The sequence below is a fragment of the Sparus aurata genome, chromosome 22 (genome assembly GCF_900880675.1).
Source record: "Sparus aurata chromosome 22, fSpaAur1.1, whole genome shotgun sequence".
Classification (NCBI taxonomy): domain Eukaryota; kingdom Metazoa; phylum Chordata; class Actinopteri; order Spariformes; family Sparidae; genus Sparus; species Sparus aurata.
This window is the reverse complement of record NC_044208.1, coordinates 16,656,264-16,678,283: the sequence shown is the minus strand read 5'-3', so window position 1 is coordinate 16,678,283 and position 22,020 is coordinate 16,656,264. Positions and strand designations below refer to the sequence as shown.

The 22,020-nt window shown below is 38.8% G+C and overlaps 2 protein-coding genes across 4 annotated transcripts in view; one reads left to right on the top strand and one right to left on the bottom strand.

Moving 5' to 3' along the window:
* pdia6 (protein disulfide isomerase family A, member 6) overlaps window positions 1–6,648 on the top strand; it is a 14,643-nt gene extending 7,995 nt beyond the window's left edge. Inside the window, exons 3-13 of one of the 2 annotated variants that reach the window (XM_030405238.1) lie at window positions 1,708–1,765; window positions 2,503–2,629; window positions 2,960–3,066; window positions 3,180–3,313; window positions 3,513–3,627; window positions 4,217–4,357; window positions 4,602–4,686; window positions 4,846–4,918; window positions 5,001–5,159; window positions 5,256–5,352; window positions 5,907–6,648. In XM_030405238.1, the coding sequence (XP_030261098.1) occupies window positions 1,708–1,765; window positions 2,503–2,629; window positions 2,960–3,066; window positions 3,180–3,313; window positions 3,513–3,627; window positions 4,217–4,357; window positions 4,602–4,686; window positions 4,846–4,918; window positions 5,001–5,159; window positions 5,256–5,352; window positions 5,907–5,978 (1,168 nt within the window). In that variant the 3' untranslated portion in view covers window positions 5,979–6,648. Of the gene's footprint in view, window positions 1–1,707; window positions 1,766–2,502; window positions 2,630–2,959; window positions 3,067–3,176; window positions 3,314–3,512; window positions 3,628–4,216; window positions 4,358–4,601; window positions 4,687–4,845; window positions 4,919–5,000; window positions 5,160–5,255; window positions 5,353–5,906 lie in introns of both variants that reach the window. The other variant, XM_030405237.1, reaches the window with a different exon arrangement.
* On the bottom strand, window positions 6,565–22,020 carry hpcal1 (hippocalcin-like 1). 2 transcript variants are annotated; one of them, XM_030405240.1, is made up of 4 exons: window positions 21,522–22,020; window positions 12,882–13,394; window positions 10,646–10,751; window positions 6,565–8,147 (listed from the first exon to the last, which is right to left on the bottom strand). In XM_030405240.1, exons 2-4 carry the CDS (start codon window positions 13,257–13,259, stop codon window positions 8,050–8,052), a joined length of 582 nt encoding a protein of 193 aa, XP_030261100.1. In that variant the 5' UTR covers window positions 13,260–13,394; window positions 21,522–22,020; the 3' UTR covers window positions 6,565–8,049. The 2 variants fall into 2 exon arrangements, with proteins under 2 accessions (XP_030261100.1, XP_030261099.1); XM_030405239.1 differs by having other exon boundaries at window positions 12,882–13,362; window positions 21,522–22,011.

The following is a 22,020-nucleotide window of genomic DNA, read 5'->3' as shown; positions in this document are numbered from 1 at the left end:
AACGACCTCTCTTGAGCTAGAGCGTGAGGCTGCTGCCTCTTAAAGCTACAGTACAGAGTATCAAATTTAAAGGAAATAGCCTGTTATAAACAGAAAAGATTAACAAATAGCCAATATCAATGAAACTTACTCATCAATGACTGATCAATATTTTAAACTTCAAATCCAAATTTACAGTACAAATCACATTTAAATAACAAAAGGAAGAATGAGAAAATTAGCAAGCTCATTCTTGCCACATACAACGAGTCTCTGTTATGGACTCTGTTTAAAGTCTTCATAGAAACATTATGACCTGAAGAGACTTGTGTGCAAAGCTTGCTAGCTCCTCCTTGGGTTGGATTGCCCTTACAAAGTTCAAGTTTAATTGTAGAGGCACAATCTCACACTAAAACAAGTCAAAGGGCTTTACAGAGGGGTAAAAACATCAGGATATATGTTTCAAAAAGCTAAAACGACCTGAGCTGTTGATTAAAGATCCAGTGTGAAGGATGTTAGAGGATCTGTGCGATGGAATATAATATTCAAAATTATGTTTTAATTCTGTCATACTTGAGTACAAGTAAAGATATTGTGTTGATATATTAGTTTGGTAAAAGTGAAAGTCACCCATGCTACTAGTACATGAGTAAAAGTCTTAAAGGTAGCTGATATTAAATATAAAAATACATTTCTGGCAGTAAAAGTAAGTAAGTATCTAAAGTGAAAGTAGAATAGTAGATATATTTTCATGTTTGAACATGCTGTACAACATGGGGCGAGTAATTATCAGCCTGGCTGATGATCTGTTCCTATTTCAGCATTTTTCTGACTAATGGAATCTGTGTTTTTTTTGTCTGATTGCTGCTCAAATGAATTGATTGAGGTTATCAAACAGATGTAGTTTGTGAAAAGTGCAATATTTGCCTCCATATTGTAGTGGAGAGGCAGGAAATGAAAACATTAAATAAAATGCAAGTAATCTTCATAACTAATCTTTGTACCATGCTTAAGCAAATGTACTTAGTTAAATCCAATCCAACATTTGATTCAGAGGGGGCCGCTTACATTTTTCGCACTGAGATGAGGGGAGTTCAGTTGGTTGCAATCTGCAAACGGCTAGCTGCCCCTCAATTCTACAAACTGGACCCTTTTTAGAAGTTGCTAGGTTTTGCTTGATTTGGAGAAATCAGCTTCCCTGTGTTACCTGAGGAATCAGTGTTAAATTTACCGCCAGCTGTTCTTGTAATAAATTATTCCAGATCTTAAATGTAAATAAAAAGACGGTCAAGGACGTCATCTTTGGCTTCAAGAACAGAACAGAACAAAGTTTTATAGACCAAACAGCGAACTGATGAACTGAGGAAAAAAAATCAACAAATCCATCGACAATTGAAAAAATAGTTAGTTGCAGCCTGACTGAAGGCAATTCTGTAGCCAGTGAAGACGTGAGCAGATAGTCAGAAGTCTACGTAAATGAGAAGTGTTAATTATTCACTGGATATGTGGACTTTGTTTTTTTTTCTGTAATTAATAGAAGTGTGACAAATACATGTGATGTATATTTTAACACATTCAGCAGCCATGTACTGAAAGACTGTAGGATTATCTCCATCTAATATCACAGTGTGTCTCTTGTAACATCAGATCAGTAGCTGTAAAATATTTCCATACTTTCCTCCTCACTCACTCTCTCCCTACCTCCCTCTCTGCTGTTTATCACCACAGGTGTGGCCACTGTCAAAATCTGACTCCTGATTGGAAGAAGGCCGCCACTGCCCTCAAGGTACACAAACCTCTCTGGTCATCTCCAGTTTATTGCCAGTTGTGCTGCAGACTGACTGACAGGCTGTGTTGTCTCAGCTGAAGACATTCTCAGTGAAAAGTACAAAATATTTTTGGTGAATGCTGCTACTGGCAAGATGATCACGATGACATGCTTGCAGTTGATGTTTGCAGACTAGAGAAACAATTAGTATAAGTTAAAATGACCCCTAGGAATTAAGTGTTTTTGGTTGAACAAACATCTTTTATTAAGCTAATAAAATTCTACATAATATGTCCAGAGGAAACCATATGTACATGTGAAATATTTTTATTTTTTAATAACATTAAACACTAACACTAATGGTATGATAATTGCTGATTTTCATACCACAGTTTCATAAACTGTATACCGCTGCAACCCTAATCCCAACCCTAACTGCTAAACTGTAGCTTACAGGTTTGTCACACCTCCAAGTGTTTAGAAGTTTCTAACTCAGCAGTGAGAATAACTGCAGACAGAGGCGTGAGATGTGGGCGGACTCGCTGTTTATTTCACAGAATGTGTTTTTCTACACATATTTATCACCTCTAATGTTTATCAAATCCTGCATACACAAGTAACTGTTGCACTCGCTGACTTCCAGAGTCGGCACACAGATGTTACGTGGAGAATATTATTAACAGGCCATCTATATTTTGCTGTTATTAAAGGCTGGGAGTGCACACTCACAACATGTCTGTTGTTAAATCCCTCAGGGTATTGTCAAGATCGGTGCCGTAGATGCAGACCAGCACAAGTCACTGGGCGGTCAGTATGGCGTCAGAGGTTTCCCCACCATCAAGATCTTTGGAGCCAATAAGAACAAGCCAGAGGAGTACCAAGGTACGGACAGCACCACTGCACTGAACAAATGGCTTCTACATAATATGTACTCTTGTTTTATTAATACGCTGTATGATTCCCCGTGGAGAAGTGACAGGGATAATTCTTTTTCTGTAGAAGGCAACATCAGGCTTAACTAAAACATCGTTTATCACATTTCAACTCTTCTTATTTGGGTTTGGGGCAACACAATTGCACTTTCCCATTAAATCCCTTAATTTGCTTTCAAACTAACTTTCCTCAAGTTATTTTGAGACAGATGTTGAACTTTGATGATAAAGTATTGTTTTTGGCTGAACTAACTGTCCCCTGCGCGTTTTCACCCTTCAGGTGGACGCAGTAGCCAGGCCATTGTGGACGGAGCCATGAACGCTTTGCGCTCTCTGGTGAAAGAGAGGCTCAGCGGCAAGTCTGGAGGCTCTGGCTACAGCAAACAGGTAGATCCAGCAGTTAACCAATGGAGGAGCTTGAAATTGCAGTTATATTAAAATCAGAAAGATTGAACACTTCACTGAACGTGGTGACGTAACACTGTATTGTCCTCCAGCAGCAGAGTGGCGGTGGCGGTGGCAGTAAGAACGATGTGGTCGAGCTCACAGACGACAACTTTAACAAGATGGTGCTGGAGAGCGATGACGTGTGGCTGGTGGAGTTCTTTGCCCCCTGGTGTGGACACTGCAAAAAGTGAGTTTGTTACCTGACATAGTCCGTGAAAGCCCTCCACCTCACTAGGGTAAGGGAGACGAGAAAAACAAGTCTCACTGGAACAATTTTGAACGTGAATTTTCTGCTTTGGATTTACTTCTCTATCAAGTTTATCATCCTCAGTTTTTTTTTTTTTTTTTTTTTTTTTTTTAACCTCGCTCTCTTCTGTCGTTAACAGCCTGGAGCCTGAGTGGGCAGCTGCAGCCTCAGCTGTCAAGGAGCAGACCAAGGGCAAAGTTCGCCTCGGAGCTGTGGATGCGACTGTGCACCAGGTTGTTTCCGGCCGCTACGGGGTGAGCAAGAATCCATAAGATCATGATGTGCACTGGTGTACGATCCTAATACGAACTGCTGTACAAGTGGATACAAAACAAAAGAACGAACCAGCTAAGTGTAGGGCCGTATGATATGATCAAAATCTTTCATATCCAGACGATGATTATAACATCTTCTCAAAATAAAATAAGTAAATAGTAAAAATGACCACATGGAAAGGACTATTTGTTATGACATTTTGAAATGTACACAGCACAAATAGGAGGTTTCTTACTCGCATTTGACATCTGTTTTTCTGGTTCGTGTCTCAGAATTTTTTATACCCAAATCACGTCCATGTGTCACAAGTAGCTGCTCTTCTAAGTACGAGCTGCCCATTTTGTCTTGGCTCATTTTGCTCCTTTCCAGATTGACCCAGTTTGGTTTCACACTCACTCTTCTCCGTGTTTGTTGAAGTTGCCTTCATGCATATTTCCCGTCTGCATTCGTGCCATTCTGAACAACGCTAAGCGTCGTCCATGTAGTGAATAGTGCTTGAATATTGATAGGTAATCAAGGGCAATGAACTCACAGAACTGAAGCAGTGGATGTGTTTTCTGTGTGTAGATCCGAGGATTTCCCACCATCAAGATTTTCCGCAAAGGCGAGGAGCCTGAAGATTACCAAGGAGGCCGCTCCCGTGGAGACATCATTGAGAGGGCCTTGGATCTGTATTCTGACAATGCTGCTCCTCCTGAGCTGGTGGAGGTTAGGACACTTCTGTATCTGCATCAAACATTCATGTATGGAGGTTTATAGTGCTGGTGCTGTTGGCAAAGTTAGACCCCAAATTTAAAAAAGCACCTCTTGGATAGCAGTCAACAGGGTTTGTACGGCTGCTGGAAATCCTTGGAAGAGCTTAAATTTTTATCTGATGTGATCAAGAACTGAAAAGTGCTTGAATTTGACTCAATCATCACATTTACTGATGTTGTAAATGTTTGTCTGTCAGATCCTCAGTGAAGACATCATGAAGAAGACCTGTGAGGACAGTCAGTTGTGTATCATTGCAGTCCTGCCACACATCCTGGACACAGGTGAGACCCAGCACACACACCTCGGTCTGAGGAAATGTTAAATAATTATTATATGTATCTTTTGAGAAACTTAAAAATATTTGTGTATGGACATATATCACACCAAAAACGGATTCATCCTTGAATCACTCACCACCCGCTGTCATTGTGTCTCAACAGGTGCTTCAGGTAGAAACGACTACCTGGATGTGATGATGAAGAATGCGGAGAAGTACAAGAAGAAGATGTGGGGGTAAGGATGAGAAATTAGTCTTGGATTATTCTTGGAATCACTAATTATGTCTGTGACTAACAGCCTGCTCTGCCTTTGTCAGCTGGCTGTGGACTGAAGCTGGAGCGCAGATGGAGCTGGAGGCCTCTCTGGGTATTGGTGGTTTTGGTTACCCCGCCATGGCGGCCATCAACACACGCAAGATGAAGTTTGCCCTGCTCAGGGGCTCCTTCAGTGAGAAGGGAATCAACGAGTTCCTCAGGTGAGGGGTTCACTGAGATTTTTTGCTTTGGTTCAGACTGATTTGGTTTCTTTTTTAGCTGCATGACAGTGCTAACTTGCTTCAACTTCTCTTCAGGGAGCTCTCTGTGGGCCGCGGATCAACCGCCACATTTGGAGGAGGTTCCATGCCCAAGATACACACTGTTGAGGCCTGGGACGGCAAAGATGGACAGGTGAGGGGAGCATCACAGTGGTCAGAGAAGAAGACAAAGTTGTTCAGTTGTTTTCCAATCACAGCTCAATCTCAGTCAGCCACAACGTATAAAATACCATTCCAATAACATTAATACAAGCTCACCGCAGTTTTATAATGGATCTTTTTTACACAGGATGTCTACAGGTCCTTGGAAGTCTTTAAATGTCTAGTTCAATTTTAAACTTGGCCTGTGTAGTCAATAAATAGTCTTTTAGGATTTATGAAATCTTGATTGTAGTGTTGCCCACTAATAGTTGTTCTAACTTCAATATGGCACCTTTTTAAAAACGTATATTTATATTTAATCAGCGGCCTCGATCCCCTTCAAACTGCACATCCAATTACGACAGATGTACCGGGCGACCAGTTTGAGGTTGAAATGGGGCTTCTCACAGTTAAAATCCATCCCCGTTTATTCGACTCAGTTTATAAAATGAGTTTTTAAGTGTCACAGGCAAACAGTCCAACAAGAGCAGCATAATAATTTTGCATCTTTACTGACACTCTTTTATTTGATCCTGTCGCCCGCAGCTTCCAGAGGAGGAGGACTACGATCTCAGCGACGTAGACCTGGATGACGACTTGGAGAAGGATGAATTATGAGCCCAAATGGGGCGGGATCTGATCCAGACTGCCGTGGTTTTATCTGGTCAGGTCTGGTCCTGCGTGACCTGCCTCCCCTCTCCTGTGGACGAATGGGGAGGCCGGGTCGCCCAGTTACTGAAATACTCCAGAAAAGACACATAAGAGACACCTGCAGTTTCTCACATCATCTTTGTCAGTCACACAGGGAAGGAAGGGAGGGGAGGGGGAGGTGGAGGTGTGTCTATGTCGTGTCCCTGGAGTGAACTCTGCCTCACATACCTGCTGAACGTTAGAAATTGCATATTTATACGACCTCTGCCAGCTGAGTGGCAGAGGGAGGATATGAGGATATGAATGTGTCTCAGTTGTTCATTCACGTCTTTTTCAAACATCGTTCCCCTCCTTCCTCTTCAGCTCCCCTCAAGCACCTATTTTAAGATGTGGACTTTTCAAAGTAACACTTCAATGTTCAACCAGATGTGACTTTATCGTTTTTTGTTTTTTTTCTCTTTTTAATCCAGTGAAGTGGCAAATCCAAGTGTGAATCTCAGTGGGTTTGCATCATGTCTGCCCGGGACAAGGGGATACTGTGGGACTTCTTGTGTAGATTTTTCTTACACGACTTTATTTCAATTGTGTGAAAACAAAATGACGTTTTTGTTACAAAAATAAAAAGGAATAAAAACAATCACGGCCTCCTTATTCACATGAACTGTTACAATATCAGTAAAAACGGATATCACTGAGCGCATGCAATACCAAAGGCATATAGAGCTTGTTGACATCCTGAACAACAATGAGCCACTATTCAACACAGGTAAAGGACAGTTCCTGTATTTTTAAACCTGGGCTACATGTTTTGGTGTGTAAATAAGTTATTACTAATAACATTTTGGAATCATTCCAGTTGATGATCTCCACTAAAAGTGATTGTTTTTGTCACTGACAGGCTGAGGCCGTTATTAAAGTGACATTATGATAGCACCCTTTGTCAGGTAATATCCTTTTTGTCTCACTCTTGAAGTCTGAAGTCAGACTTCTTTAACAAGACTCGTTTCTGCTTTATAAAGAAACGTATCTGACTATTTAACACAAAGGTTCATTTCTGTAGGAATCCATTCTGTAATACTGTCAGACACTTTGCAGCAACAAGAGCAAGCTGCGCTCTCCAGCCATGTCGGCAGGTTAGGAAAATAAATATTAATGACCTGATACTGATGTATGTTGTGTAGAGAAACAAAGTAAAACCCCAAAAGGTTGTGGTTTTATAAAATTCTTCATTAAGGTGGAGTCAGGCGAATTCAACACTCTGTTACAAGAGCTGTTGTCTTTTAAAGCTACATTTTGTTGCAGTTGATTTAAAGGACATCAAAACTACCTTGTCAGCACCAAAGATCATTTGGCAGTATGTCTCAGGGAAAATGTTGTTTTTTTATATGTAATTTACAGCTTAATATACGTTATATAAGCCTTTAATCAGTTGTGTTAATAACTAAGACGGAGTTGTTATAGTAGACCATTTAAATAGGGTCTTCTAAATCCTTCCAAGTAGCTTACTTAAAAATACCAAGTTTTTAGGGAGTTCTAAGGATTACATTATAGCCATTACAGCCATGTCACAGCTGCCAGATGACGCAATCTGCTGGACCAATTCTAAAACTTTTTGAAAAATATAGGGCCCAGGTTTAAAAATACCACAATCCCCCTTTTAAGTCCAATCAAATTATATGATGTAATATAATTAGTTTCTCTTAATGTAACATAACAAGAGTCATAATACTTACAAGCACATAATCCAGTCAGTACAAATAGCTGATATGGCACTTAACTTATGGAGCAAACAAGGTAAAACCAGAGAGCTTTGGAAAATACACAGAAGACCTCAACTGAAAGCACGTCATAGTCCACAGAACAGGAGCCACATTGATAAAAAGAGAAGAAACTGTAAACATGTAAACATGAAGACATGGAGTGAAATGAAAGGATTGTCTGTTGTCGTGATGACGGGATCCGGTGAGCAGCACAAAAGCCAGACGGGTGTGTGTTTGTGACTGTATTTCAGAGTGTGTGTCCGTCATTTTCTCTGTCCTCAGAACTGACGAGAGGCTCCCTGATCCGACTGCAGCAGTCTGACAATAGAAGGGTCGCTCTTGGCACCTTTAATGAACTCCTCCAAAGACAATCTCCCTGTGACGCAGAAACCAAAAAAAGATTCACAGTCAGAGGCAGCAGCAGCAGTCGAACATGTGATGATGATGGGGTGAATCACGCAGCAATCAACTCCAAAAAATTTAACAGAGATATTCTGATATTCCTTCTCGTTGCAACAAACCTGCACCAACATTTTTAACACTGAATAATGAAGTCGGTCACAGCTGTAAAGTCACAGTGATCAGCAGGTGGTGCTGTTGAGCCGTTTTCATTTTTTAGGAATACTTTAATGATTAACACTTTGATAAGAAGGAATGGGCAACACAAAATTTGAAATGGATGCAAAAAACGATTATATTTATGTGTCAATATTAATGATACCAACACTGAATACTTCTTATAAGTTTGTGGAGGGAACAGAACCTCCTGTTTGTAATTAATTAATTGAGAGATCCCTTAAAAATCCATTGCATTAATTGACAGCAGCTTGTACCCTAAGAACAACTCAATAAATATTCAGGAAATTATATTTAAAAAATGTACAAAACAGAATTTTAATTTTAAAATCAAAAGTAAAGAAAATATTTAACATGGAATAATTACTTAATATTTCTATTAGATGGGTTTCTAGGATTCTACAGCTGTTTCCTAATTGCCTCAAACTTGTACACAATACCAAAGCTGGGCTCCAAATTACCTGACTATACCTGTGTCATTTAGAACTGATTTTTAAATACTTGAAGTTGATTTTAAGGTCATGTCTGGATTGGCACCTGGAGCTGCTCTCCATTTACAGCCAAGTGCATTGCCTGACATCACCAGGCAGGAATCTGATACCTGTTCCAAAATCATGTCTAAAAACTAAAAACTGATTATGCATTCGCTCGTAGAGCCCAAAGACTTTGGTACACTTCGCCTAAAGAGATCAGGCTCGCTGAATCAATGCCCCATGTTATATCACTGCTCGAAACACGTGTTTAAAGCTGCTTTTAACCCTGGTTTCAATGTTTTCATCTTTGTTTTATTCAGATTTTACTTATTTTTGTCTCCCTGTGTTATACTTTCTGTTGTCTTTATTTTCTTAACAGGAGACAACCCTTTATAATTTGGCAACACGTTCAATTACAGAATCAATGGAAGTTAATTTAATGTCAGTATTTTACACAAGACTTAAAACTGATGAAATGTTTAATAGTTATTAAAGCAAAATGAGCTGCAGTAGAGTAATGACATAATTATTATTTTAATATATTTCGGTCTTCACACCAATGATGCATCCCTGCACTATTTTAACACTTCATATGCTATTTGAGATTTCAACAGACTGTCTAAGCAACCAACTTAAGAGAATAGCTAAATAAAACTGACAACACCAGAGGCAAATGTTGCAAATATTTGCTCAGAATTGACTAATGGAGCACAAAGATAAAAAGCAACAGCACCAAGTAATTTGCTTAAAGTAACTATGACTTTCTGTCACACAGCATCTGGGTAAATTTCATTAGATAGGAAGGTTAACTGAGTTTTAGTGGATTTACCCCTGCTGCAGCTGTAGCCGTAGGCCCAGTCTGTGTTATAAAACTTGAGCCTGAGACACACAGTTTGACCTTCTGCTTCGAAACAAGCTAAGCTTTCCCCTGCCATATGAACAGCTCTAAATATCTTACTGAGATGTGACAAAAGCATTCAGAACAGTAAGACTTTGGAGTTAGACTGAAGCCACGTATCACATGGGTGTCACGTCACCTTTTCATACTAAATGTCAAACCACTGGCATCGAGGTGGCTCAGCAGGCTCGGATGCAAAAGACTGTTAATGATGTTGTGAGTCGTGTTATGTCATGTTGTTATGTGACATCCTACTTCTCCCTCTGACTCTGCTGGTCCCCCATCTTCCTCATTTCCTGTTTCTCTCCAAACAGCTCAGTGGTGGTACATGTATAATGTCAGAGCACATTACATAACTAATCTTTTATGACATGTTGACTATATTTTTAGCTATCTTACACACACAAGTGTAACTGAGCTAAACCTTGTTAGTTCACCATTGTTTTTCTAAAAGTTTCAGTCTATGTGTATGCGACCATGGATCCCTCAAATGTGATTATCAAACACACGTGAGAAAAGATATGTATCTGAGAAAGGATACTGTACAAGTTAACAATAAACTTTCTTATCCAAAATGACATTTACATTTACATTTAGGGCATTTAGCAGATGCTTTTGTCCAAAGTGACTTACAATATGTACATTTGTGCATTGTGCATTGAAATAATAAACTTGCTGGGAATTTATTAATTACAATTACCTGTGAAATAAAAGTTTTCAAATTCACATTCAGGCAACATACAAGCTGATACTCATATAATAAGGCCAGAACTGGCCAATAATATTGGCCAACCAACATTTATGATGGGCTTCTCAGCCATTAAAATCTCTCCTTATAGATTATAGATATTTTATTTTATTACAAACTGCAATTTGCTGAATTGTTCTTCGTGATGTGATTTACAGCAGTTTCCACATCAGTCTTACCGTCATTGTCGATGTCCATTTGTCTGAAAATCTTATCTGTCCTTTTCTCAGGTGTAGATTCGTCCTCAGGCATCTTCATCACGGATGACACCATCTTGTAAATTGCCTACAGAGTGACATTGATGCTGTTATATTCATATCAATTTGGTGTATCTTTTAGGGAGTAAAGACAGGAAATGATTGCTCCCACCGAAAACATCTGTGACAGGTTTCATCTGAATACTTCGACCTGTTCTTCGTCGCGACCTGGTTATGATGATGTTCTGACAACTGAAGCTCATCCTGCTGTTACTCACAGTGAGTCCTTCTGAAAATGCTTCAATGTGTGTGTGTGCGTTAGTAACTTTTAAAAGTATACAGTTACATGAGCTACACAGTTCACATGGAGGTCTGCGGCTTTCACGGGGGAGAGAGTTGTTTTTTTTTAACATTCATTTGTATCCACAAACACAACGGACTGAACCAATATTGATATGGCTCTGCGGGCTGCTCAGCTCACCATATTGGAAGAGTAAATATAGCCACAGTGATAAGGAAAAAACAGAAAGGGCAGCCTGCATGCATGATGTGAGGTGAAATTTTCCTGACTACTGCACCTGAAAACAGTCACAGACAGTGGGATAAAATACATACAAGACAAGGGAATAGTGCAGAAATGATGAGTGCATTAATCAATAATTGACAGCTATTTTTATCAGTAATTATTTCATCCAATCATCAAGCAAAAATAGCAGTCTGTTCCAATTGCTGAGATCTGAGGATTTTCTGCTTTTCTTTGGTGTATGTTATATCAAACGTAATATCTTTACATTTTGGACTGTTGACACTTAAAGGAAATAAGGGAGAAATTATGACAACTTTCTTATTTTTTGTAATTTTCTTACATTTGATAGACACAAAAGTAATCAGTGACTCATTACCAGGGCTGTCATTTTTTTCCATTAGAGGCCATAAACTAAAACTTTCTGAGCTACAAGTCAAAAGCTAGCACCTGTTGTATTGTTTTATTTGTTAAGATGCCTCTGTCACAGTTACACACAAAAAAAAGACCAAAATGCAGACACAAAGACAACCAAATAGAAAGTAAAAGCAAGTTTATGAAACTAATAAAGTCAGAGGGCAAAAACAATGAAATCCTCTTCCCCCCCCCCCCCCCCCCAAAAAAGAAACTGAATCCAAACAACAAAGGTAGGCAGAGAAATAAAGAAAAGCAAAGGGCAGGCAGTCAAAACTCAAGCAACAAATCAGAAATCAACAATTGTAAAACTAAACAAATCAGGGAGACACAAGTAGAACACAGAACTGGGAGACAGGTGAGACCAACAAAGAATGAGGAGGAAACACAGGCGAGGAACAAAAAGGGTGGGAAAACAGACAAAGCGAGGAAGTAGAAAGTGAAACAGCATATGAACTACAAAGTAAAACAGGAAATAACCAAACCAAACGTCACTCAAAAACATGAGGGATCCAGCATATTTAAAGAATATTTATACCTCAAAAAATAAGAATAAAGGACATAACTTAGATTTTTTTTTTGTTTGTTTGTTTGCCAGACACATCTCGCAATCTGAGGTTATGTTTCTCCCATGTTTGTTTATTAGTGGGTTGGTTGATTTGTCAGCAGGTTTACAATAACCAATAACTACTAAATCTACAGAATGAATTTTCCCCAAACCTGAATGGAGGACGTGTCCTGTCCAAGAATAGACTCTTTTCATTTTCTTTAACGTTGAGAGATAGGGATTTTTTTATTTATTTATTATTTTTTTTTACAATTTTTGTAATTTTGTAATAAGGTAATAAAGGATTCATTTTGATGAAAAATCAGGAATTTTTAGGTGGCTAGTATCCGAGTGAGTACTAAAGGTGACCGTTGGGATGTGGTGGAAGTCTTTAGTTTTGAATAAATTACAATTGCAATGTTGTTGCATTTATACATAGATTTGTCTTAAAATGTGCAAATGCAAAAAAGAAACCTGACTGGATATCCTCCTCTTTATCCTCCTTTTCCTTTATCGGTTCAGATTTTCAATCCATCTGAGGTAAAACCGTTAAGAACCAAAACAAAAATTACAGTACTCATAACTGATTGATACTTTTATAATATCAGCTACATTTTGAGGTCACATTTATACCCCAGATGACTCAGAGGAAGACTAAAGAGATTGTTATATACAGCATACACATCCATGACGGAACCCTCTTCTGTAGTATGAGTCATAAAGTGTGTCCTCACCTGAACTATCTCTAGCATCTCTGCCCGGCTGATGTATCCGTTCCCATCCAGGTCGTACATGCTGAAAGCCCAGCGCAGCTTCTGCTCCAGTCCACCGCGAGACGTCACGCTCAGGGCGATGATGAACTCCCTGAAGTCGATGGTGGCGTCACCGTTGGTGTCAAATGTGCGGAAGACATGCTCGGCGAACTTTGAGGCGTCTCCGTAGGGGAAGAAGTTGGCGTAGATCTTCTTGAACTCCTCAACAGTCAGGTGTCCGGTGGGACAGTCCTTGAGGAAGCCTCTGTACCACTCCTGCAGCTCGTTGTCGGTGAACTCTGTGTTTTCTCTGAGGTCGTTCAGCACCTCGGGCCGCAGCTTGCTGTTCTGTTTCCCCATGACGCGGCACTCTCAGGCAGGCAGATAGCTGGGCTGGTGTTTCTACCTCCTTTTCTCCACTCTCTCCGTGATTTTGCTCCCCACGTCACGTCTTTCTCTGCTCCTGCAGGAGACCAACAACCCTCATTAATTTCCCTGTATGGATAAAATAAATGATTCATTGGTTCAATAATTCCTCTCAGCTTGCAGCAGTATTTCATCATAATAAGTGTGCTGAAGATGCTCCTCAGACAGACAAGCAGAGGGATAAATACAGACCATTGAGTCCACACACAGGAGAAAAATAGAATTACTCCGATTTCACGAGGTTACAAAAGGTGTGTGGTGTGTGCGGTGGGGTGGGGGTGATCTGGTCTCCGTGGATACAGTATGAATCCTCTGGCACTGTGATAATTTATCGGCCCTTCACAGCATGGCAGAAGGACAATTTTCCGAGGGCATTGTAATTCCCAACAAAGCCACTTTTCTAAAAGGTCAGGCTGATACTGACTGTGGTTACTGAGACGTCCAGACATTAACCTCCACAATAATCTCATCCTTAATGTGAAAATGAATATTCTCATTGATTTTAAGCAGATGCTGTTCAAACACTGATTAAAGACAAACAAACAAATGATGGTTAAAAAATACCAATGCAAACAAAGACACTGAAACCACCTGGACCTATTCACCTTTAAATCATGGTGTCTGTCTCTCTTTGTTTCCATGGTTCTATTCAGTGAATGCTGTTTATTCATATATACAGGGGTATTCATGATTGGGGATATGAGGATGCATAAAAACAGCATATCCAGAATAAAACAGCATAAAAAGGTATTAAATGGGACAATTTGTGCATTCAACCCACTGATAATGCTGAGGCAAACATGGGTGTGTTAGTCACCTGACAGTCTGCATACTGATGGGGCATATTACGGGGGTGAGAACCAGAGTGTAGGGGACATTTGAAAGGAAATAAATAAAAATACTGTCATTATCTACTGACCACAGTGCTGATAGAAGATTTGTAGTCTACAAAATATTTCTGGAGCTTCTCAGCAAAGTAGTAATTGTTTTACAATGTAAAAATAACAAAAATCACCAAGAACAAACATAAATGGCTCATTAATCCAAGTCCTAGAAAGCACAGAGTGATTTTTACACAAACGTGTTCGTGCACACCCAATCTTAAGTGGGTACACAAGCTAGACCAGGCAACAAGGGTGAAAATAATGTCTTTTTAAATCACTTTGGGATCTTGGGACTTCCAATAACTTAGATTAAGCTGGACCAGCTGTAAGGAGCCATCTTTCTTTATTCCCCCAATCTACTTCAGTTGTTTAGAATGCAACACAGTTTCTTTTACATGAGTACACCTGAGTCCTTTGGCTCCTGGTTAATAACTCTCGAGTGGTATATTTCACCAATAACTATTTATTATTGAATTTTAAAGGTAATTTCTTAATTGGTGTAATGTCTTATGGCTAATGTATCTATAGCCATTGAAATAATTGAAAATAACCAACTGAAATAACTAACTAAATTACCATGTGTCTGAATGGTGCTGTATAAATAAACTTGCCTTGTCTTGCCTACAATTCACATATGCCTTTTTGACAGGAGAAAGAGCTCATCAAGCTCTTGATGAGCTCTTTCTCCTTTCAAAGGACTTCCATAAATTTGGTACACAGTACTTAAATCATTTAAATAAAAATGTCAATTTTGCTCCTCTGGTTCCTCCTCTGTTTTAAATATTTCATAAGCAAGGGGAAATCATAGAAAGATACATATGTATTGGCAATTTACATCAGGACAAATTAAATCCATTCATCTTTTTACCTTCCTAAGTAACATTTCCAGCATAAACCATCGAAAATTTGCATTTCATAAAAGATTCGAGTCCAGAGAAGAGGAGGAAAAAAAGAAAGAAAAAAGAAAGATCAACATGGTGGGAATGTAAAATGAATAAACACGTGATGGCTGAGCTAATCTTTTACAACATGTATCTGGTGAAGTGTGTGTGGGAGGGACAAAAACAGAGATGTGCGGGGGCAGGGAGGAAGAAAAGAATGGAAAAAGTATGACACATACAAAGAAAAACTATTTCCAGCCATACTATGTGAGCCGCTTTGCTAATACCTGCGGTTCAATTGCATAATAATCTCCCTGAATAACACCTCCACTGCTCTGAGCTACCTATAATGAATTTATTTGAGGGAGAGAAAGATGTATTATATCTCTTGTTCTTTCAATTATTGAAATCCCATCACTCGTGTGATACTGGCACCAGAACAGTTCTATCCAGTGTAGCACAAATGAAAGCGTTGTGAATTTGGATGAGGTCTTTTCTACACATGGACGCCCTCTTTTCTCGTAATTGTCACACGGGTGTAATTTCCTGCACTTTTATGAAAGTCGCAGAGAGACATGAGAGGCAGGCAGGTTCGAGAAGCAGCCAGTGACACATACTCTTAACAATGTCACTCAGGCTTATGGGTGGAAAATAAATCAGTGAAACCAGATGCACCACACAGTAATACAGCTTATTTCTTACCGAAGATTTCTTATTCTGCATATTGTGAAATCAGCAATTCAGCTAGCGGAGCACTGCTCAAATAAATCCCAGCATAACCTCCACAAATGAGGCTGAAAATGTTTTTGACCAATGTGCTTGGCTCAAAAAATATAAAAGTCTGTACAAAAACATTGTGATACAAGGTTCATAAAGCTCTTTGAGAATAAAATTCACGCACTTTCAAGGTACCTAATGCAAATCAATTAATTTTACATAGTTAATTTATACCCACAGCAATCAACATCCATCCACAGAAAACTTCACATCCTCTGGACACAATTAAAGTCTACAAAATTTCATAAATATCCACCATCGCCACCTTGGGGCTGCTGGCACAGATGAAAAAAAAACAACACTTCACCGCATCATAGGATTTTGTGGTGGCTTATCCAAGTTTGTAGCAAGCTTATGAACATTGTGGTGCAGTAGTCATCCACAAGAATGAAAGTGATGTTCACTTTGGGAATATGCAATCACTGTGATGTGTGACTCTGTTCTAGCAGGACTATGGTCTAAATGACACGCGGCTGGCCCGCAGGCCTGTTCGTAGTCCTTCCGCTCTGACATACAACAGGATGAGGAAGCGGCAGCACCTCCTCAGCTCTGGGTCACATGGACTTTTCCAGGACAGCTCAGTGAGCAGGCTGAGCTGGAGCAGACATAAATATGGGCGTTTCTATTTATTCTCTCAAACACACAAAGCCACACAACCCAGAAGATTTCTGACTGAAAAGTGCTGCCATGAGGTTTCAAGAATCTCAGAGGATAGATTAAGAGTTTGCTTACATGATTTATAATAAGAGGAGGAAACAGGAAAACACTGTGTACTCTGGTAAACTAACACAAACAGTTATCAGAGATTGTTGGTTGCCTAACAGTTTTACAGATTCCACCGACTACTGAATTATGGTAATTAAAGCCTAAAAACAAACTAGAATCCCGCAGATACAGTAGAGTTTACAATTAAGGCTTACTCCATAAATTTTACTTTCTGCAGAGACTGCTGTTTGCCTCAAATAGAGCTTAGACGAACAATGATTTTAATTATTGATAAATCTGACAGTTATTTCCAGGATTAATCGATTTCCAAAAGTCCAACGAGAGTCTTCAAATTGCTCTTTTTTGTCCCAAAAACAGGCAAAACCTAAAGATTCTTCATTTTCTTTCATAAATGCCAAAGAAAATTAGCAAAACCTTATGCTGAGGAAGATGGAACCAGCAAATGTTTGACATTTTTTATTAAAAAATTACTTAAACTGGCAGCAAATTTTCTTGCGATCAACTTATCAATTAATCGAGTAATTGTTGTGGCTCCAACCTTAGAAAACTGGGCTATTAAATGGTATTCCATTTGTGATTCCCATATATGCATGCAGGTCCCTTACTGAGACGTCACAGGATGCTTTCAACGTTTTTACAGCTGGGAACTATTCTGGTTTCATTTCTTAAAGTTGCTTCACAGTGCAGTGGAAAATGTTTGGAAATGTGGTCAGAAATAACTTCTGGATATTGCTCTGACATCGACTGTACACGACCTCCTTTGCACAGAGTATCACGCTCTCACTGCCTTGACTGCTAGAGTTCAAGAAAGAGTTTGTGAGCCACAGTCCACAAGCGTTGTTTGATACACAACAGCCACACGAGAATGCCATTCCACATTCAGTGTTTGCAATTCCCCTCAATTACACAGCAACAGTCTCTCTCCTTGTCCCCAACCCCCACAGCCATCCCTGTTCTGTGTAGTTCACTTTTTCCAGTTGGTTCCCTGCCTAATGAGACTGTTTCATACAGGCTCCATTACAGCAAGTATCCCCCTCCCCAACACTGCAGTAGGGGATCCTGTAAACCTATGACCGAGCCAGGTTCACTGCTGTTTGCCATTCTTAGGCCCGCCTCATTTCCTGCGTAATGACTTGTCACAACAAAGAAAGCCTTTTCTTCTCTTTCCAGATGCTTGTTACTTCTTGTATAGCAAAGAAGACATTCAGGAGGGATGAAGGTGTGTGTGGAAAGAAGTAGATGCTAAAAGTATGACATACAGCTGACACAGTTCATTATGCCTCTAAGTGTAGGAAACACAAGCAACTTGTAAAAAAAAAGCAAAAAATAATTAAGTTGGCAAACAAAAACTAGGTCTAGTAACTGGCAAAAAATGGCAACAGTTAATGTTAAAAGTAAACTATTTATTTAACCATTTCTTTTACTGGTTACAGCTTCGAAACTGTCAACCAAATGGCCAGAATAAATGTAAGAAATGTATGTTTCTTCAAACCACTAATGTGTTGAAACTTTCTGCTTCCTTATGTTGCAAAGATATGTTTTGGCTGAAAATACTTGCTTTGGTCACCATAAACATGGCTACAGATGTCCCGACTTCCTGTCAAAATTATCTTTTTTTTTTTGCTGGCACAAACACGGCTGTGAATTGTCTCGAGGTCTCCTTTAAAATATTCTGTGGTTCCAGTCTTACAAATGTTGAAACACAGCCTATAAACATGCAATGTGAGCATGGTATGACACATGGTGTAGAAATGTCACCATGGTGTGTATTACATGCACAAATATGAGTCATGTGCAGAAACTTTAACTGACAACATTTTATTCTGCCGACTGCTACTTTTCCGGCTTTCTTTGTCTTTTATGGCAGTAAATTTCATATCCAATTTTTGGATTGCTGGTCAGATGAAAACAAGACAAATAAAGATGTCACCTTGTACTCCCAGAACTTTATGATGGACATCTTATAGACTAAACATTAATCATTAAAAAATAATCTGCGGATAAAAAAATAAATAATCACAATTGTAAACTGTTTGTAAACCGTGGTATGAAAACTGATAGATATCATACTGTGCACTTTTTCTAATCTACAGTATTGACTTTAACTGTTTTAGTGTTATTTAAACTATAAATATTTCAAGTTTCAGGTCAGTTGGGACATAATATTTTGATCAACAAAAAAATATATTTTTTCATCTCTTAAAGGGTAATGGTAACTTATATTTTTGTAATACCATTTACTGTGAGATTTTCTGTGATTGCTGCAGACCTAGATATGACGTTTCTATCACCTTTCAGACTAACCAGACTGTCCTACTTGCTCTAATACTTGCCTTTACCCACTTAATCATTACATCCACATTACTGATGATTATCTTTCAAAAAGTGTTAATATTTTGCGAATGTACCATAATCTTGTTGCAATATCTATGTTGGGGGATTTTGTCAAAAATGTTGTGATATTTGATTTTGTTGCCCAGTTTAAGCATTTATGAAGTGTTTTTGAGGAGATTTCAAAAGATCAAGATAAACATACTGCAATATTATTTTGTGTAGTAGTAGTCTGTATCATGCCTCTTTACAGTGGGATGTAAGTCAAACGAAGTGACACGGTTAGGTGCAAAGAAAGAGAGCAAACTTCCCATTTTTGTGGTACGTGCTCGATGAGCAGAGCGGCAGCGCAGCTTGAAGAACAGTGAACTACTGTTAACTCAGGTGGGTGAGGAGCTGACCCATTGTAAGGGGAAGAAGAAGACTAAATTAGCTCTCCAGTTATTCTCATTTTCAGCACTGCTTCGTGGCAGTCTCTCTGAACTAGTGTCAGAGAAAATCATGCAGTGGATCAGGATGAAGTCCCCTGACACACCAGTAGTCAAGGCAACAGGATAGTAGTGCTAAGGCTTATGAGAGGGAGGCGGTGTAACTATCAATCTGGGGCACACGCAGGGCAGGAGATAAATCGAGACTCAAGAGAAACGAGAACAGTTTTTCTGAGTGTATATTTAAAATGTTTGCTGGTGGTTTAAAAAAACGGTTTGAACGAACGCAGCCATTTTATTTTTCCATCCACAATCATTTGTGCATCTTACTCATTGCTTGATACAGCTAACTTTTTTATTGCATATTCAAAATGTTTTATGAGGAAAAGTTCACAACTGCAAAATCATAATGCGTATTTTTATTTTAGCAGTGTGTTTATAAGAATGTCAGTTTTTTTTTTTTAGGATTGTTTAATATTGGGTACACTATACTTTTTGACTTTGATCTTTTTGTGATTGAAAGGTGTGAAAACAGCTACAATCGTGTAGAAAAGTAACACAAATAATTATTTGTGACACAAAGAATTGTTTCACAAAAGACAGTGGGCTAGCAAACATAATCATGACAAGACACAAAGCTTTAAGTGGCTGGGGCTGAGCAATAACTCAATATGATCAATTAGAGACTTTCAGCAGAATCATATAGAGTTCATATGAACACTATTTCATACTACAAATTTAATTTGTCCACATTAGCAACCAAGTTACACTGGATTTTTGGAGCAGATGCCACACAGAATTAATACCTAAACTCAGATTTTTTGCAATAATCCCTTAAACTTGGCCGTCAAACCCAAAGAATATATCCTGCGTTCATTAAGATCATTTAATGGAGGCAATGACTTCAGTGTACTGAAAATGCAAAATAAATTGACTGGGAATCTAATGATGCAAATAACCCCAAGAATCTTTTTCTGAATTAGTTTCTGTGAAAAAAAAAAAGTTCCATATTCACACATATCAGACGACATATGCACCTGATACCAATTCATCGACAATGCCTACATCAGCTGATAAAATCAGCCAACCAATATATCGTCAGGAAAAAGTAATTTTTTCAAGCTGTAATTAAAAATGTAATTAGCTAATTAGATACATTATTTAGTTAGTTAAGTTTAGTTTAATCTTCCTTTATTCAGGAAATCTTATGGAACTCAAGACCTAAAAGCTATTTTTCAGTTGGTCTATAACAGATATATCAGTATGAGCGTACATGTAAACTTATATGTGCCATTATTAAAACTTTGTACTATTTCATTGCACATATGTTATTTTGAACAATACTTTATGATAAACTGTGAAATGTCCTGCCTTAACTGTTAAAGCGAATTCCATCTGTATTCTGTCTATAAAGAATATGTACATTTTTTTCATTGAACTTGTAAAGCCCACTGACGCAATGTGATTGTGATTTTGGGCTATATAAATAAAACTGACTTGATCTGATTGGATTGGAGTTAGGTTCACATAAAGAAAACAGCATATTTTTCATTCCCAAAAATCGGTGTCGAAAAAAATCCACCATCAGTTGGGCTCTAATAAAAAAACAAATGACAAATACATGATCATATTCACTCACACAAAGAAAACCATCCCACACAACTACACTATGACTTAATTAAGTGAGAGGCATTTGATTTACACATATAAATGTTTGCCCCAACAGTGAAGCGCAAATCAATGCTCTGAACAGTTTTATTTATTTATTTCATGTGGTCGTGCGTACAATGCAAGATGGATAGCCTGTTGAAATGGGAAAACGTACTCATAAATATTGTCACAATGCCCAGCACTACTTTAGCTTCGAGTAAATAATTACAGGAATAGCACTGTCATTTATCCAGTATTGTTAACAGTATATTAAAACGTGTATCTCTGGATCAAGCTAGTGGCTATATAAAACTTTATAACAGCTTTAACATGTGAGAGGTGGGCGAGGTGTGGGCTCGTCCCGTATGGGTGTAGCCTTTTAACACCCTTCTATACTTGGGTGAAATTGCCACAGCAGACTAACCACTGGAGCAGACTGGACATTACCTCAGTAAGTAGCAGTAAGAAGTTTTAACCACTCTTGAGCATTTTGTTTTTCATGAAGTGATGAAGACTTACCTCCTCAAGGACTTGTTTTGAGTCTTCCGGTTGAAAAAGTCCACTCCGGTTAAGCCCACTCTCACACTTTATGACGTCGCCAACAGCCCCAACTCAACCGTTAACTTACAGCACCTACCACCTCCTCTTATTGATGTAAACTTTGTACAAATACAGCACGACAGTCAGTCAAGATGCTCGAGGGAGTTTCACGACTCTTCCTTAGACAGAAAACACGACATAAACTTTCGCCAGAGTAGCTTAAATGTCGTTTTTCTTTTTCTTCTTAAGCTAGGTTTCTATATAGACGCTCCTACCTTCAGTTCCAGGGTAGCGGCTTTATCATTTAGTGGAAGATGTGGCACACAGCTCGGTTTTCATCCGACTCGCCTAAGTCACTACAAAGGGGGTTTTCTTTCCTCTTTGACGGCGCTGAAACACACTTCCTTTGTCTGTTAGAGATGTGAGTGCACGTTGTACTGACACATTAAGAGATTTAGTCTCGAAACTAGACGTAGTC

Excerpts from the sequence above, each read along its gene's own strand:
- hpcal1 (XM_030405240.1), bottom strand. The coding sequence starts at position 13,259 with ATGGGGAAACAGAACAGCAAGCTGCGGCCCGAGGTGCTGAACGACCTC. Across the intron at positions 10,752-12,881 it reads AGATGCTAGAGATAGTTCAG|GCAATTTACAAGATGGTGTC; the intron begins GTGAGGACACAC and ends GTCACTCTGTAG. Across the intron at positions 8,148-10,645 it reads AATGGACATCGACAATGACG|GGAGATTGTCTTTGGAGGAG; the intron begins GTAAGACTGATG and ends TCTGCGTCACAG.